This window comes from Littorina saxatilis, linkage group LG3 (genome assembly GCF_037325665.1).
Source record: "Littorina saxatilis isolate snail1 linkage group LG3, US_GU_Lsax_2.0, whole genome shotgun sequence".
Taxonomy (NCBI): Eukaryota; Metazoa; Mollusca; class Gastropoda; order Littorinimorpha; family Littorinidae; genus Littorina; species Littorina saxatilis.
In genome coordinates, this window is record NC_090247.1 from 26,908,251 (window position 1) to 26,926,858 (window position 18,608).

Sequence of the window (18,608 nt, forward strand, 5' to 3'; positions counted from 1 at the left end):
TTGTACGTTTATTGCATTTCTCTTTGGCTGAATATTTACCAGCAGGACCAGTCAAGATTACATGTTAACTGGGCTCACTGGGCTAAGCATTGCCAGCGATGCACAAAACTCACGTTTAGTTGAAAGATTGTGCATTTCATTTTGTATGGATTGGATGTCGACTTATCTCTTGCATTTGTTTCACCATTCATTAGGTTCTATTACGGACCACATAATTATGCACACGGTTACATTTTAAGCTGCTAACCCATATATGCTTATTAGCAAATCTCTTCCTATTCTATTTTCCATCAAGTGATTTTTTAGTGTGCATGTGATGGAACATTCAACAGAAAAACTTCACAGCCTACATTAACTCGCAATTCAAGTCTGCAACCTCTTCCATTTATCATTTTGATCAAAGGGAAATGTGCAACATCTAAAAACCCTTTTTTTTTAATAAATATAACCGGCGGCTAGGCCTGTTCAAAAACCTTTACTTTTTAAAAAGATCAAACTTCTGAATAATGTATGACCCTTGTTTGTAGAGCTCTGCATTGTCCTGCCTAGGCGTTTGTCATGGCACTTTTTACATGCAGACACATTAGCCTCAAAAGCTTTTGAGAGAATTCTGCAACTACAATTTATTCATTTATCTGATCAGTCAAGTTACCTTCAAAGCTAATTTTGTTGTAAAAATCCGCGTTTTTTCTTGCAGCTTTCTTTCCTCCATAAATCTCTATAATTGAACAAGCTTTTTGACATATTTGCAGCATTTCAACTTAACCCAGTCAACAATTCTAACTACACCGAAGGTAATCTTAAGCATTAAGGTTACATTCATTCAGCGCAAGCTTGCACTGCAGCATTAGTAACAATGTTTTGTAGAAAAAATATACTAAGAGAATGCATGATGTGCCACTGTGTGAAAGTGAGAATGTGAAGCAAGGTTTGGAGATCTCTGCTAACAGTAACACACTTGCAGTCACAACATATAAAACAAAAGACAAAAGTGACCTCAAGACTTCAGGTTTATTTGCCTATTTCACAGACACAAAACCCAAGGTCTCACACAGGTTTTCTCCAAGCAGACACAAGCAATAGTTCATTTAGAAGATTCTCTGAGCAGGTCCCATGGTGCTCTTGATGTAAAGGGCACGCACGTTCTGCCAGTTCTTCTTCAGCAGGGAGACGAGGAAGTTGATGGACAGTGTGATGTTGGAGTACAGCTCGTCCGACGACATGTTCACGTGGCCAACACAGGTTGACAGGCACAAAACCTGGAAAATTACACAAAACACAAGTTAACCACACAACTCGCATACACTGACCTTGAACCCCCAACGTGATTTCAGACATAGGCATTCTACCTTCAGACCTACTGCCTAGAATCAATAGAACTGTCATAAATAATGAGCGCCTCCGGGCAAGGTGTAGGAGTGAGCACCAGAGCATACCCAGATCTGTTGATCCCCAAACTTACAGAGTAATGGTCAAGCAAAAGACTGACCTGTTGGACAAGACAATAACAGCTGAAAGAGTTTAAAGAATCGCATAGATGTGAACAACCTCAGAAATTAAAACACTGTCCTCAGGGAAAGTCTGGATATCATTGACTGTCAGTTGTTTGTCATCGGTTGTTCCCGATTTTCACCATTTAACAATCACCACTCTTCAAGGATATTTCTTATGAACAACCCATGGAAGAAATGTTACAACCACACACGCACCACTACCTTCAGACTTGCCTACAATCAATAGAACTGTCATAACTAATGAATGTCTCCAGGCAGGTTGTACGAGTGAGCACAAGTGTATACGGTTCATACATAATTATCACAATTTCTTGGACACAAATCTAAACGATGAGAAAGTGAAAATGCAGAAAATCACAGGATTGTGCATGCCATTAGGTTAGAATTTACAGTATGACAGATGTGAACAACCTCAGAAATTAAAACTCTGTCCTCAGGGGAAGTATGGATATTAATGACTGTCAGTTGTTTGTCATCATCGGTTGTTCCTGATCTTCACCATTTAACAATCCCCACTGAACTCTTCACCAAGGATATTTCTTACGAACAACCCATGGAAGAAATGTTACAATCGGACACACGCACCACGGCTGTTCCGATGGCCCCTTTTTTGCTGCTTTAGCTGGCCAGGCAGACCGCGCAAAGTATAGCACCGAGCCCTTACCGCTTCCAGCTGCAGGCTGTAACCTAACACCTCAGCCCAGCCCTATCTGAGAACTTTCCCTCTTATTTCCTTCTTGCGTGCGTGTGTCCGGGGAAGTGCTGTGTGTGTTTTTTCACAATTTGGTGTGTTTAAATCATCTTCGCTCTGGACTGCAAGTTGTGTTTGTGTTCATACTCTGGAATTTTGTCTATGAATGGTTGTTCCTTGAAGTGAAAGAGAAATGGGGCACGCTCTCCATTGTGTTTTATTTCTAGGAGGATGTGATTAGGTGTTCCTTCTCTCTTTCTGAATTTTTTACTCATAATATGACTTGGACATATCCACGATGTGTGGTGTTAAAAAATGTTACCCTGCGTCAACATTCAAGTTTTAATTACCTTCAAACTTTGGATTTCATTGAGTGAATGGTATTTCTATCCAACAGAAGGAAAATGGGGCTAGCTCTGCCTTGTGTTTTATTTCTATGAGGATGTTTCTAATCAGGTGTTGTTTCTCTCTTTGATACTAGTACTTATAGTACGATGTGGACATATCTGCGATGTGTGTTGTTATAAAATGTTACCCGGCGGCCAAACCCCACTTTCAGTTACCTTCAAACTTTGGATTTTATTGTGTGAATGAAAGTTCTATCACACAGAAGTGAAATTGTGTGTTTTATTTCCTGGACGTTTAACCTGCTTGTACTTATTGGCTTGTGTGTCGCTTCCCACATTTCTCGTAGCTGGAGTACTGTGAGTATGGCTTCACAGGCGCATGTAGAAAGCCTTCACTTTGAGAGACTCCAAGCTCTCTGCAGAATATGTGGAGAAAGATCGAAGAGAAAGTACGACTCTAACCCAGCAAAATTGTGCATAAAGTATGAGTCGGATCTAGCAAGGTTTTACGGCCTAAACATCGCAGAAGAAACGAATACCGATTTTTTCTCACGGACTTTCTGTTCCAAATGTTATCATGTGGCGGTATTCGCCAAAACGGGCCCTCTAAGTCAAGTGTTATCCCCTCAGAAAATGACTTAAAATCATCAGAGAACTGACACTAGCATTGGTTGGAGCAGAGGAGCAGACAATCGAGACCCTCAAATGGTGGTGTGCCAGTGTTTAATACACGGATTCTATCAATTGGATTACCTAACCAGGATGGAGTAGCCTTTGACTTCCCGTACGCGTAGTTACAGAATAACGGAACTCAGCTTTCGGTGAGCCAGTGTTTCATACCAGATGTGTGTGTGTGTGTCTATATTCATGTGACAGATACCGTGGCCTCATTCTTCAATCCTCTCTCTCTCTCTCTCTTCTTTCTCATTCAAACGCACGCACGCACGCAAGAACGTACGCACGTCGCACACACACACTGGCACGCACCGCTGATGCACAAACCACACACACACACACTGACTGTCAGCAAGCATCTCTTTTTGTTTGTTTCACCCTTGTTTATTGTGTTTTCAGTATTTGTGTTTATTTTATGCTTGACTTGTCTGTTTTATTTTAATGTTTGCTATCCACATCGTGTGATAAATGTTTCTCCTCTCCGAGTCAGTGTAGTTTCTGCACGCCGTTTTGGTAATCCTTATTTTTTTAACTGGTGTATTGTGCGCGATTTGCGGATTTGTTTGTATTCCATTCATATGCTGTTGAAGTGTTGTGGGCGTTATTGTCTGTATATGTTATGTTGTGTCTATGTACGCCTACAAGAATTTGCATTCGCGCTCTGCCAGTACAAGTCCGAACTTTATTGGGTGTGCCTGTGGTCTGCTGGCAGGCGAGCACAGATAATGAACATTCCTCCAGTAAGCCGCCGCTGCGAGGTAGAGTAAAGCGCTTCTTTGGTCTCTGGCAACGTTGAACTGCGCTGATATGCCTCGCAGCACAACCCAAACGGCGATGCGCAGACAAAGTCTTTGGTAGTGCGGGCTAACAGTCTGCAAGCAGTGATATTGCGCCGCTGGCTATTTTTACCACTCCCCATCGCGGGCCTTAAAAACAAGCCAGGAACAGCCGTGGCACCACTACCTTCAGACTTGCCTACAATCAATAGAACTGTCTTAACTAATGAATGTCTCCAGGCAAGGTTGTATGAGTGAGCACAAGTTTATACGGTTCATACATAATCACAACTTCTTGGACAAAAATATCAACGATGAGAAAGAAAATCACAGGATTGTGCATCCATAAGGTCAGAATTTACAGTACTGCATACATGTGAACAACCTCAGAAATTAAAACTCTGTCCTCATGGGAAGTCTGGATATTAATGACTGTCAGGTGTTTGTCATCATCGGTTGTTCCTCATGTTCACCATTTAACAATTACTACAACTTGTGTTCTCAGGAATCTAACCTGGTCTTGCGACATATTTTTTTCTCATCGGACGCTTTGTTCTGACCCTTGGCCAGTTTGATAGTTTTGACATGTTGGAACTCCTTCGAACTGAACACATTTTTTTCTTCAGTCATGACATTTGGATCTTTACATGTTTTCAGTCCAGTTCCAACTGACCTATTGTCCTCTCAAGTTTTGGAACCACACTGCAACTATACACCAAGACATGGTTTTTCTTTGAGCATCCAGTGGAAGAGATTTCAGTCTGACACATGCATTACTGCCTTCGAACCCACCTAGCAGAATCAACAGAACCGTTTTCATTGACTAACCATGCAAGGTTTAACAAATGCATACAGACCAGTTTCCCCCCAAAATTTGACAGAGCAATAAACCGGTCCAAAAACATAGTAAGCCCGACACGAAGCAAAATTGGATGCCACCGAACTGGGTGGGTTTGTTTGTTTGCTTAACGCCCAGCCGACCACGAAGGGCCATATCAGGGCGGTGCTGCTTTGACATATAACGTGCGCCACACAAAAGACAGAAGTCGCAGCACAGGCTTCATGTCTCACCCAGTCACATTATTCTGACACCGGACCAACCAGTCCTAGCACTAACCCCATAATGCCAGACGCCAGGCGGAGCAGCCACTAGATTGCCAATTTTAAAGTCCTAGGTATGACCCGGCTGGGGTTCGAACCCACGACCTCCCGATCACGGGGCGGACGCCTTACCACTAGGCCAACCGTGCCGGTCAACTGGGTGGGTACAAGCAGCAGGATACTATTGGTTGATATCACAACAAATCTCAATTTCAGTCAATCCAGTGGCTACCAAAAACTAACAGCAAAACCAACTTCATTTGTAACACTTTTGAAAATATTAGTCTGAAAATGCAGTGTTTTTTGTTCCCAAAAATCTTAATTACTCCCAAATTGTGAGGGTAACCAGGTCTACATACATAATCACGTCTTGGACAAAATAGTAAATGCTTGAGAGAAAAATACCAGATGATCAGAATTTACAGAACTAAACAGACGTGAACAACCTCAGAAATTAAAACAATGTCCTCATGGGAAGTCTGGATATTAATGACTGTCAATGTTTTGTCATCATTGGTTGTTCCTTTTGTTCCACAATTTAAAAATGACAATAACTAGTTTTGTTTCCAGGCATTGCAGCATACTTTCTTGACCCCACGACTAGTTCTGACCCCAGGCCAGTCGGCTGTCCAATAGTTTTGACATTTACATATTTTTTTAGATCTAACTGACCTATTGTACTCAAAGTCTGGGAACAACACTGCAACAATACGTCAAGACGAAGTTTTATGGAGCATCATGCAGAAGATATTTCACAATCAGACACCTACACTTCAACTTTCAACACTACCGAGCAGAATCAACAGTGTCCCAAACAATGTCCTTCTCCATGTAAGGTTGTACTAGTGCACAAGTGTTACACTGACGGTTTATCCCTCAAAAGTTGACAAAAGAGCATTGGAAAGTCAAAAAATAGTAATCTGGTTACAGTGGAACCCCTCTCTAGCGACCTTGAAAATGTTGACAAAAATCGGTCCTTATGGAGGGGGCCACAAAGTAAGTCAGATTTTCTTTAAAAAAGAAAACGGAGAAGTTTGAGTTGCTGACGACCGTTTCCTCAAGCAAACTGCTTCGATTTCATGTTTGACATTGTCCTTGGTGTCCACCAGTTCTGGTGCATGTACTACCCTGGCCAAGTTTCCTCTCAAGACATCAAAGAGACCGCCCCATAGGTTAAACTCCCCATAGGTTAAACTCGGTCACTGACCCGGGTGCAGGAAGTGTTTCCTCTCTTAGATATGAAAGGGGAACCACCTCTCATAGCTAAAACTGGGTCAATGACCCCTGGGAAGAAGGTCAGTGTCTATAAACAAGGCCACCCAGCTATCACAATGGACCTGCCTTCTTTTTTCTGGCAGCCAGGAACCAATCCCAAACCTTTTCATTTACGTCAGAGTATGTTGTCTTCTGCCGCTTTGATTGCATTCGATCGGCATTGTCACCACTTTCCCACCTTTTCAGAATATTTTCTTTTTCTTGGATAATTCTTTGAATTTGCGATTTTCCAACATCAAGACTTTTTGCAATCGCGATGGCAGTTTCTCCCTTTTTGTGTCTGTTCACAACATTCACTTGATTTTCGAGAGTTAAATATTTTATTTTATTTGTAGACGCCATGTCGATCTCCACTGCTCTTCTGTCCAAAGACTGTCTATTCTGACCGAGTTGAACGGTGTATGATGGTCACGTGAGTTTGTTTTCTCGATGATTGGTTTGTGATGTTTACTCAGCCCACCCAACCATCACTCCTCTCAGCGGTTTAGTGCCTTTGCTTACGCGAGACGGTTATAACCATAACCGGTTTGTCAGTGATGCGTTAAGCTGACTGAGAGTCTTGGCTTTGTCTGACAAAGTCGTTACACAAGCTGTTAGGTCGGTCCTTAGACGTTAGAGCGGGGTGGTCGCTACACTGGTGACAACTGTATAAGGAAACATCGGTTACAAAAAAAAGGGTTGTTGTGGCGGGGTAGTCGTTAGAAAGGGGGTCCACTGTATTAAAAGTCATCCAGTGGTAACTGAATGCCAACACTAGCAAAACCAACCTTATTTGAAACACACCTGAAAATCAGTCTGGCCATGAATGGAGCATTTTATATTGCCCCCCCCCCCCCTTTTTGTTTTATAAATCACCCCCCCCCCCCCCAATATGCATTTCATGGTCAGAATTTAAAGAACCACATAGAAATGAACAACCTCAGAAATTAAAACAGTCCTCAGCGGTAGTCTGGATAATACATGCCAATTTTTGTCATCATTGGTTGTTCCTTATTTCCACCATTTTAAAATTTTCCACAACTACATATATAAGTTCAGAGTAAGTTTTTCTTTAAGCATCCTGTGGATGAGATTTCACAATCCTTGTCACGCACCCAGTTGTAAAATCACACACCTTCAATGGCCAATTGCTCACTAGTAACAAATCGATATAGCCCTGTGTAAGCTTCACGGTCACATGGAATGAACCTCTAAAGGTTCGCTTTTCTTTCAGTATGCAATGTTGTCTGACTCAGATGGCTACATATCGATTGGGTTTGGAATGAAAATACGCCTAGGCCCAAACCTTCTGGCTACAAAAGAAATTGTTCAGTCAGAAGACCTCATACATGTCAAAACTAGGGGACAGTCGACCGGCCAGGGGTCAGATGAGAAAAGTTTGCGCCGGTGACCAAAGACCAAGGCTTGAGAACAATGGTGTTCAGCATAACTTCCACGGGGCTCATTCTTGAGTATACCAACAACTGTTCCTCACCTTCTTCATCTGGAACTTGATGGTGGACCTGATCTCCTCCACCTTGCCGAGGATGGGCTCGTTGTGTGTGATGGGCGAGGGGAACTTGCCCGCCTTGGCCAGACCGGGGCCCAGGATACGGGGGATCAGCTTGATCAGGGACTCGGAGGCCAGGAAGGCGTCGTACCTCTTGGCTGCAGACAAACAATCAAGACTAAAAAAATGGTTCCCACAGCCCCCAATATTGTCAGCTAGATAACCCATATGCAGATCCCATAATGGTCACATGAATCGTCTATAAAACGGCTTTGTTCTCATTGGAACTGAAAATGAGACGGCAAGTGTTAAGAGTACTTTAGCCTCTGAGGAAACACTACATTTAAAACCATAGCACTTCTTTACAAAGGTCATCACACCACATACTCTTGTTTTATTCACTCACCCTAAGAGCACTTACTGCACAGTTTCAGTTACTGTTATTTGTTTGTTTGTTTATTTGTTGCTTAACGTCCAGCCGACTACGCAGAGCCATATCAGGACGAGGAAGGGGGGGATGAAGGGGGCCACTTGTCAAGCGATTCCTGTTTACAAATGCACTAACCCATTACTTGTGTCCCAGCAGGCTTTAGTAAAACTAAATTAATACCTACTGGAAGATTACCAGTTTCCAGTATGTTAAAATAGGCTTAACCTATCTACTGCTGGACTTACATCAGAACACTAACAGATTAAACTATACATGAATCGCGAGACAAGCGGCAAGAGAAGAGATTTTTGGAAAAAATACAGGTGAATGAGCAAGAAGGCAGAAAAAAGAAAAGAATTCATGAAGAAAAAGAGAGCATGACAGGAAAGAGGAACCAAAAATCTACCTAACAGCAAACTAGAAAGCTCCTGCGGTTCCAAAAACAGGAGGGGCCTTTAATTTCATAACCGCAGTGCCCCACTGCGGGAAGTTACTGTTAGGGACAAAAGCATTTTCACAAATCCACAGATATCTACGGGGCACACAACTAACAAGAGTTCTCACCTATCAGAATCTGTTGCAAAAAAGAACTGTTTATCTAATGATAGAAGGAGGCAACCATCCCTAGACACAGCAGTGCTGAACCAAGGGAGAAAACCACCTACCCAGTTTCTTGACCAGCTTCTTGTCCTTGTTCAGTTTCTTGAGGTCGTCCTGGGTCATGCAAGGCAATTCGTTGGCTGCGGCCTGGTCACAGTGCACCTGGTCACCCAGCACACACACCTTCATCTTGGGCTTGGGGGTGAAGCGAAGTCTGTTTACAATCAAGACAACCAGTAAGTAACGAAAGAAGAAAGTGACGGTTGAATTTGCAAAAGATAGGGTAGATAGATAGGCAACGGACAAATTGAGACACGCAGCAGTGGATGCACTGTGATAAAAACTCAGGATTGCTTCGGTGAGTGAATTTTTTTTTAGTTTGCGATATTCTGTTGAACCTAATATTTTACCTCCAAACACTGAAGTAGAAGTTTTCTCAACCCTTCAATTAAAAAGTCACAAACTATTTCAGGCAAGCCTGCAACTGCAATCTTGTCACTTTTATCCATTTTCCTCTTCTTTTTTAATTTATAAAGTTTAGTAAAAATTGTCACCAACACCAAAATCCTCAATTAGATGACTGAACTACCTTGTAAATTTCCATAAGGGTCCCAGTTCGGTGGTCGTGCACAGTAGCTCTTCGAGTTTGTTTAACCCAGGCCTGTAAACATCACACCAACAACACCCCTCTATCGGTTTGCCCACGCGACCGCTGACAGGCCATTAGGAGCGGCGCCTTGTGCGCGGCCTGCACATGGCTGGTCAGTGTTTATGCTAGCAGTCCAGCGCTTCCCCCTGCTGGTCGGTTCTAATGTTCTGTACTTTATGAACAAACCCCTATTTTTCTTGGCAAAGTTGCACTGCTACGAGAAATGCCCATCATGTCATGATGACCCACTTGCTCTTTACATTTTAACTATGTCGGGCTTTTTAAGTTATTGAAGTCAATTGAACAGAAACGCTTACCCTTTGGATTATAACACGAACCTTTATCAGCAAATATAAATACTGATAATAATATTACATTAATAATAATGATAATAAAAATGATAATTATTATCATCATTGTCATTCTTATTATCACTGTCATCAACATTACCATTGTACACATTTTTTTTCGGTTTGTTGAAAAAGATTTGCTCAGGCCAGGGCCGTATGTAATAATTACACGCTCTGCTCAGGCCCCTTCAGTACCGTGCCGAAGAAAAAACCACAGGCACAGGGCTGCTTCATTTTACTTAAACGTCCGTTTTTATTTTCAGTTCCTGTTCACGCATCCATCGCCCCCTATGGTTTTAACGTAGACAGCCAGTTTAAAAGCATAACGTATAAATATATACCCATATACAGATATCGTAAAAAGAAAAAGAAAAATCCGTTGATAGCCTCTGAGCAACGAACGCGGTTGTTCCAAAGGCCAGTAACACCAATTTCACGCGACGTGTGCCTTTTCTCCGCATTACAGACTTTTCAACAGGAGCACGCAGCTTGCAGAGAATTTGTTTGCCTGAAAGCTGAATGGATGTCACGTTGTGAAGATACTCGACTGAAGTTTGATATATATCTTGTTATCATGCAGTGAATAGAGACCGGTAAACAGTGCACACACGCGAAAAAATATATTTTTTATAAAAAAGATTGAAATCCGGCAGTACTGAAATACTATCATTTTAAGTTTTCTCTGAGTCAGTTTACGACATAACAGGAATACGGCATAGCCTCAATACCAAAACATGCAACAAAGAATAAAGCACACCACAGACAAAACACTGCAAAACACAACTATAGTTAACAGTTTATTACATACAATGACTTTAATTTGAAAAATGGGAAGGAAAATAATACTTGATGCGTAAACAGACACGAACTCTCCGACAAATTTGTTTTTGGGGATAACCGGAACTTCCGGGCTGTTGCTATGTGATAGAAGCAAGATGTCCGAAGCCGGTGTATTTCGTCTGCTATTTCTAAGATGTACAAGAATAAAACTATTCCGCATCAAACGTAGGAAAAAGTCTGCTCTGCTGTGCTTGTTAGCTCGCCGCCGCGGGGTCCGTTTGACAGATAAACAGCAAGATAGCGAGGCCATCTGATATTCGTCTCGCGCTAAACGCCCCTCCTCAGCCACTAGGCTGTGTGTATACACACGGACACGGAATCACCTAAACAGAAACCGAAAACTACTGTGCACGACCACCGAAATAGGACCCTTATGCAAAACCCAGTCCAAAATCACCGAAGCCTGAATAGTACTACCACACCCCACAAATAGCAGACGACATTAAAAGAAATGCCACGGTAATATGGGTCGTATAAGTGCTTGCTTTTAGTGTCTGAAAAATGTGCATAGCAAGGTAGTCTAACTTAGTACTTGCTCTTTCACAACCCATAGAAACCCGACATTTCCGGAATTTGTCTATTAAAATTTAAACGCAAACTTTCAGACACAAAGAAAATCTCAAGAATGTTATTACCACAAGTGTTTCGCAGAACACCCTGGACATGGATCCAAGAGGGTGCGGTGTCGAGATGCAAAGCACCCCAACACCTTCCCACTTGTTTAAAGACCCTGGGTAGGGGTCCCGTTAGGCTATTAACCCAACTTCCCTCAGAAGACAAATCAGACATTCATCAAAGATTCAAACTGAAAATCACAAAGAAATTTGTTTTAACCTTTGCCAATAGAGGCCACGATATTTTCTGGTGGAATTTTCTGGTGGAATTAGGAGTGTTTGAGGTCAACAGTACAAAATACTACTGAACCAAAACTTGTCCTGCCACATAGGCTGCATGGGGAACCAGAATGTCTGAAATGTGCTTCCTGGGTGATAAAAAACCTATGTTTGTCCTGGTCATTACTTGACGGTGCCAGCAAAACGCTTGTCCTTCTGGGGGTCATAGTTCTTCAGGGAGATCTGGAGCTCCACCGACTCGGTGAATTTCCTTTTCTTCTCGCCCGACTTGGCCAGAACAAGTTCGATGGACTCGCGCACGAGATCTCTGTTGAGCTTACTGAAAATAGAAGACGGCAAACATGACAACAAAACTACCACAGAACTTCAACATGCAATAGACATCAGTAACCGTTAATCTTCTTTAGACTGACCCTGTTCCGCCAAGTAAGCTTCATATCGATATCCAATTTCAACTTGAAATTAACAGCGAGAGACAGATTTCTGTACTTCCACATGCTGTCACTTTATCACTTTATTAGCTGTCTTCGGAATTTGTGCAAAATATCATGAAATACTTCATCCTCATACAATAATGCATCACACAATACACTAAAGAAAGTATAGACAATAACAGCGTATGAAAATTCTACATTTTTGTTCCAACATCATTGCCGATTATCTCTGATTTTTGAAGAGCACAAGTGTCTACCTCATCTTGCCTTCGTCGCGTTGTGAAAGAGACCGGAAGCGGGCGAACCGGATGTTAGTTCAAGGTATCGTTATCGTTTCCAAATGAGAGAAGACGAGATTATGTGCAGCCATAGCTGTTATTAGAAAAAGCACTTTCGATAGACGATCGAAGAGAGAAAACCCTTCACAAAATGTCTTTCGAGGAACAAACCACATAGTTGTTTTGCTGAAGAACTGACCAGTTGAATATGGTGACCGGGGAGAATACTCAAATTGTGCCGTTGGAGGTTTGTATACATTCACGAATGAAAAGAAATCGTGGAAGTGCCGTGTCATTTTCACTGCGGAAATTCCCCTCTGAGTCTGAAGTAGCTGGAAAATGTCTGTTTTGAGAACTATAAACTTGATTTTGACACATTTATTTCGTAAACCTCATCAGCAGTGTTTTCTTCAAAACGATCTTTTGTATTTACAAGACCTGATTAGTGCCTATTTCGAGTGGCTATGTCATGACAATAGTCTAATAATAGTCCAGATAAGATCTTGAGTAATCGACCACAGGCGGAAGGTATCGTCCACTGGACTACTACTATCACAGAAAGACTACAAGGTACGTCACTCACCTTCGAGTCTTCTGTGTTCTTGGAGTCGCTTCCTGGGGAAAAATATTGTTCAAGACGGTTTGCCTCTTCCTACAGTCTGTGTAAGGTCAAATAAATACAGTTAAATGATTGTTTGAACTGTATGTACCTTTAATTTTCAGCTTCCGTCCCTTGCAGGTTGTTTTTAACCATCATTTGGACGAATCTTCGTTTGCGAGCCGCCAACTTCTACCGGACGTCAAACTCATGCATCCGCACCGAATATGCATACCAGCGCTCATTGGTTAATAACAGGATATTCGATGATTATTTTCATTGGTCCAGTGAAATCGTCTGCATCGGCAAAGTCTACTTTAGTTAAAAAATTAAAATGTCAACTGGAACAAACAGGAAAAACAGTCCGCATCATTTAATTTTTTAACTAAAGTAGACTTTCCTGTGCCGGCTTGACCTAACAAACAAACATTATGCCCCCCAAGGGCAGCTTGGATAACGTTGGCCTCTGCCATATCGTTGCCACTCTTCGTTGCACGAACGGAACCGATGCAGACGATTTCAGTGGACCAATGAAAATAATCATCGAATATCCTGTTATTAACCAGTGAGCACTGGTATGCATATTCGGTGCGGATGCATGAGTTTGACGTCCGGTGGAAGTTGGCGGCTCGCAAACGAAGATTCGTCCAAATGATGGTTAAAAACAACCTGCAAGGGACGGAAGCTGAAAATTAAAGGTACATACAGTTCAAACAATCATTCAACTGTATTTATTTGACCTTACACAGACTGTAGGAAGAGGCAAACCGTCTTGAACAATATTTTTCCCCAGGAAGCGACTCCAAGAACACAGAAGACTCGAAGGTGAGTGACGTACCTTGTAGTCTTTCTGTGATAGTAGTAGTCCAGTGGACGATACCTTCCGCCTGTGAATCGACTAAGTCACTCGGTGACAAAACTGACATACTACTACTATACTAGCTATCTCAAATTCACCGCAAAAAAACAGCCTTTACGTTAACACTATTGTGACTAGCATTGCCACAGCGTTAACGTCCTGCCTGCCCAAGCTTGCCACCAAGAAACTTCCCAAAAAACAGTAACTGTAAAGAAATCTGTCTAGCAAGCTTGAATTAAGTCCAATCACCACCAAATTTTGTGTACTAATTAAAAAATGGATGCCCAGTTCAGTCGTGCTATTTATAAGTTTGTCACGCGATTTGTTTTGGCAAAGTGGGGGTGAAAGGGGGATAATTTGTGTTTTTTAACTTTTTTTGTGTGTGTTTTCTTTTCCACTGCTTTTTTAAAAGTTATTTTTTAACAGAAAGTATTATAAATAATTTTATAATCAAACAAGGTGTAAAACCTATGAATTAGCTGAAATATTGTTAAAATTCTGCACAGAAATAAGGAGACAGTACAAAGAAAAAAACAAGCAAATCCCGCATTCACTCACAGCATCCTGACTCAAATGAAACAAAACTGTGACACTCACCAAATGATGTCTAGGTAATCCATATTGAATATAAGTCACATTTTCACAACAAAGTCCCAACTGTACACCTATGAACATTTCCAAAAGGATTAGGAGGCTCCAGCCATCCATTGTTATCAGTGCTGCCACGCCCCCCTTGCAACTACACGGTTCCAAGATCCATGCAGTACCACCCTACCACGTGTAGTTTGCCGACTCATACTAGCAACAACAGGACTGTTTCTTCCTCAATATCACTGCTATTATCGCTTTCTTGAGGCGAAAACAACACGTCGGAATCATGATCTACAGGATCCTCAAGATCCAACATCCGGAGAATCTCCTCCCGTGATAAGGCTCGCCTTCGATTCATTTTTTTTGTTCGAAAAAACCACTCAAATCTTCTCTAATTTGCACATGGCGAAAGAGCAAGTCACGTGTATCAATGGAAACAACTCAATTTATTGCAAGCTTCAAAAACCGGGAAGCAATCACGAGTCGTGTACCTTGTATGTCTGTTACTCAAATAGTCACTTCCCGTCCGTGGGCGTGTCAGCGCTGTTACTAATTTAGTCACCTCCCGTCGCGAAAGTGTTAAGGGGGAAAAACACCCGAAGTGAGACTTTTGTTATTTTTCTTCCATTTTGGATGGGTGAGGGTGGGTGGAGAGTAGACTAGAACCTTACAAAATAGGTCTTGTTGGACTGAAACTGAAAGAGCAACCCAAACGTTTCATTGAAGTGATTGACTAAGACGTGAGAAATCTTTCTCTTGACACAATCATACAATGACAGTTGTCAGGTACTGGTATAGTGACTAGTACTTCAGTAATCCGGAATTCAGTTTTTCCTGCATGTTCTAATAATAGTAAATATTGCGGGATATCTGCTCTAAGTTCTAACAGGACTTGTGAGAAATTTAAATTTGTTTTTAGCTGACACGTGAGTATGTCTGTCATAAGTATCTATCATTATCATATTTTTTCCACTTCTGAATATCAAAATTGCTTGGCCAGAATCATCAATGTTACACCATACCTGAAATTTAACACAACAGATCATCGGACGCCTCTGAATTTGGAATACATTTCCTTATTGTCCTGTCTCCTAACGTGACCAAATTGTTCTTGCCAGTGCCATGAAACTGAGATGTCACTGTTATGGTTTGTCTCGGGGATGTCCTGTCATGACACTGACAGCTACCATTAATTTCATGATCTAAGCAGTGGTACCTTTGAGTTTGATGAGAGGATTTGACTATTTTGAGGGGCCAGCCAAAAGTGTCCCTTTGTTGCAGGTGTCCTTTCATGGCACTTTTGGCAGGGAATGAGGGATACTTAAATGTGCAGACCAAAAGACAACAGAAGATATCCTTTATTGGCAGGATTGACTCTCATTGCACTTGCAGGTGTCACTGCAGCATTTTTCCTAGTTTTCAGTCAGTGACGGTGACACTTTTTTATCTGAGGCATTGATGATTTGATTTCACCCCTGACAGTTTGACCGTCTGATAGTTTTGAAATTTAGCTCAGATCTTCTGACTATCGGTGCCAGTTTTCCTACTCAGCGGACAAAGCCAGGACATTTGGACCTATGCATATATTTTCAATCAAGGTCCAGCTGACCTAGTGTCCTCTGTGGTCACTGTATTTCAAAATCTAGCATACTTGTCGCTGTACAATTTACTTACTGGCTTAACATGCAGGTTAAATTAGTGCATGATTATTATTATTTTTCTTAAAGAGATGTGACTTTCTGTTTGACAGAAGTCTACTGTAGCACTTTTTGTGCAATGGGCTAGGTACGTGCTTGCTTCAATTTCAGTGCTGTTGTCTGTTTTTCTTCTCTCCCTCCCCCCCCCCCCCCCCCCCACCCCCCCCCCCCCCCCCCCCCCCACCCACACACACTCAAAAGAAACCATCTGGTAGGTCATTGCCTTACTCGTACACATAAACATCTTCATCAAGGTTTCACTTTCAGCCTGGGATTATGATGGTGAAATTGAAACTGTTTTTTTTTAAATGAAACTTAAAGGGTTTTATCGGGAATCACTGAATGACAGTTACACTACCTTTTTTCGGAGTTGAAGTTGTCATGAGAAGGATTGATTATGAGTTATTTCTAATATGCTGACTGTTAGCAAATGATAACAAGGCATGTCGAGAAAAAAGATATCAAGCATGAGCCTTTTAGGCGAATGCTGATATCGTTTGTGAGACATGACTGTTGTCATTTGCTAACAGTCCGCATATTAGAAATAACGGTTTTATTACCGTTTAATTCGACCAAAAGAAATTTTGAAGCGACCCCGCGAATTAGACAGAACAGCCGCAATGGGAACTGGAGCGCTCCTACCTGATTATGCCTGTCAGTCAAAGAATTCTCGTGACCTGGGTCAGCCAATCAGAGTAATACTCCTGACGTGATGAATATTCACAGATCAAATGCGTTTGACACACAACAATCTCACAAGATAAACCATGTTCAACATGCGTTTCGGTTGCTTCGCTTTTTCTTGTTGAATAGAGAGCGACAGATTTAGAACCGACTCAAGACGGATGGGAAATGACGTAAAGATACATTTGACGTAACGCGAGTGACGCAATTTCACTTGATTTTCCGAACTTAGGTAATTTAGATTTCAAGTGAGCGGGTCGGCATTTCACACTCAGAGGATGGGCGGTACCTTGCTGTTCCGTAAAGCACCCACCGACAAAACTCGCTTATCGGTATTTTATTAGATGAAGAGAGTATTATCTGACAGCATTTGAAGTGTCATTCTGTAGAATAAATCACGCTGATATTGTTGATTTAAATTTTTACTTTGTCTTGTTAATCTTTAGCGTGATAAACAAAAAGGGTCCCTGTCTGAACGTTATAACATTTAGAGGGTCACCTAGAATCCGTCCTGATTGGTCAAAAAGCTATAATATGGGGCACTGAATTGGTAATAATAAATGTTATTGACCTTGCTACGTTCTGGAGTTTCCTATCTTCTGATCCCTTTTTCCCCTCTCTGACTTAGCTGTTGAATAATAAACCACATCGGTGCTTGCTGAAAACCCATGAGCCCTGAGCATGAGCTTGATTACACCTCAACCAATTACTTGTGAATTTTTTTATTTTTTTTTTATTCATTTCACTTTTTGTTTTAGGCAGTATAATATTATTATGATGTTTGGAGATGTGAACACCAAACACTAGAGAGAGAAAATGACTCGCCAAACACTAGAGAGAGAAAATGACTAATGGCAGTGTGTCAACTGGCTACCTGTAAAGTGCAGGCACACAATCACAACTGCATTTAATTATTAGTAAGCTCTGAGACATGTATATTCCTTTGAGTTTGAACGAGAGAGCTACTTTCAACTGGGATGTCAGTCAATCGTCACTTCAAGGGATTTTTTGCTCAGTATTTGCAAGGCGAAACAACTCTTCAACATTAACCCATGAAAAATGTACCATTGGTATTACACGACAATGAAACTCCCCTTTTCAGACTCTTTAATTTAAGGATCTCGCAGCCACCCACCCCCCTTTTTATTTGAAAGGCATTGCTTTTCAGATTACCTGTTCATAATCTGATGTCTGCAAATTTACCTCCATTTTAAGTCTCCCTCCCTTTTAAACTTAAAGACCTGATTATCTAAAGTTTGTTTGTAAATCCTGAAAGGGTGATTCACTGTAACTATAGGGGGAAGAAAAATATATAACATTCTTGTCAAGCTGTTTGAAGTTCAGCATTAATCTTATAGGGTTCAGTGGCTGCATAAAATGTGCATGAAATTCTGTGTCACATGTGTAAAAAAAATCATGCTCCCTTAGGCTCTCTCTTTTGGCTGATCGTTAACATCAGCTTTACATTAGATGGTGAATTTATAACCCCCTGGATATTTAGTGTAATTTTATAGGACAGTTAAACTTATAACTATACTTTATAGCTTTTTGGAATTATATACAGGCTGCAGATTTTAAAAGGGCAGCAGGGTAATTCATGTATTTTTGTCATTGCGGGTAAGATGGAATGACAGTCTGACTTTTTGTGTAAATTAGTAGGAAAGAGCCATGTTTCTTGACTTTAATGTGTAGTTTCAGGTTGGAAGTAAAAACATCTTCAGGAAAATCACAGAGCAGAATACCTTTGAGCTTTAGTTTACATTTTAGTCTCGCACTCGCAGAAAGAACCTTTCTGATTTAGAGTCGGTCAAATTTTCTGTGAAGAAAAACAATGTAGATAAGATATTGTCTTCAGTGCTCTTGATTGTATATTATT

The 18,608-nt window shown here is 41.4% G+C and overlaps 2 protein-coding genes across 2 annotated transcripts in view; one reads left to right on the forward strand and one right to left on the reverse strand.

Annotated features, from left to right (window-relative positions):
• Positions 1-992: 992 nt before the first annotated feature.
• Positions 993-12,356, reverse strand: LOC138962034 (large ribosomal subunit protein uL1-like). Its single transcript, XM_070333729.1, has 5 exons — positions 12,283-12,356; positions 11,758-11,910; positions 8,964-9,112; positions 7,854-8,026; positions 993-1,259 (listed from the first exon to the last, which is right to left on the reverse strand). Exons 1-5 carry the CDS (start codon positions 12,285-12,287, stop codon positions 1,089-1,091), a joined length of 651 nt encoding a protein of 216 aa, XP_070189830.1. The 5' UTR covers positions 12,288-12,356; the 3' UTR covers positions 993-1,088.
• Positions 12,357-12,392: 36 nt separating this feature from the next.
• Positions 12,393-18,608, forward strand: part of LOC138962019 (ubiquitin carboxyl-terminal hydrolase 47-like) — a 47,867-nt gene continuing 41,651 nt past the window's right edge. Inside the window, exon 1 of the mRNA XM_070333710.1 lies at positions 12,393-12,550. Within this exon, the coding sequence (XP_070189811.1) occupies positions 12,512-12,550 (39 nt within the window). The 5' untranslated portion in view covers positions 12,393-12,511. The remainder of the gene's footprint in view (positions 12,551-18,608) is intronic.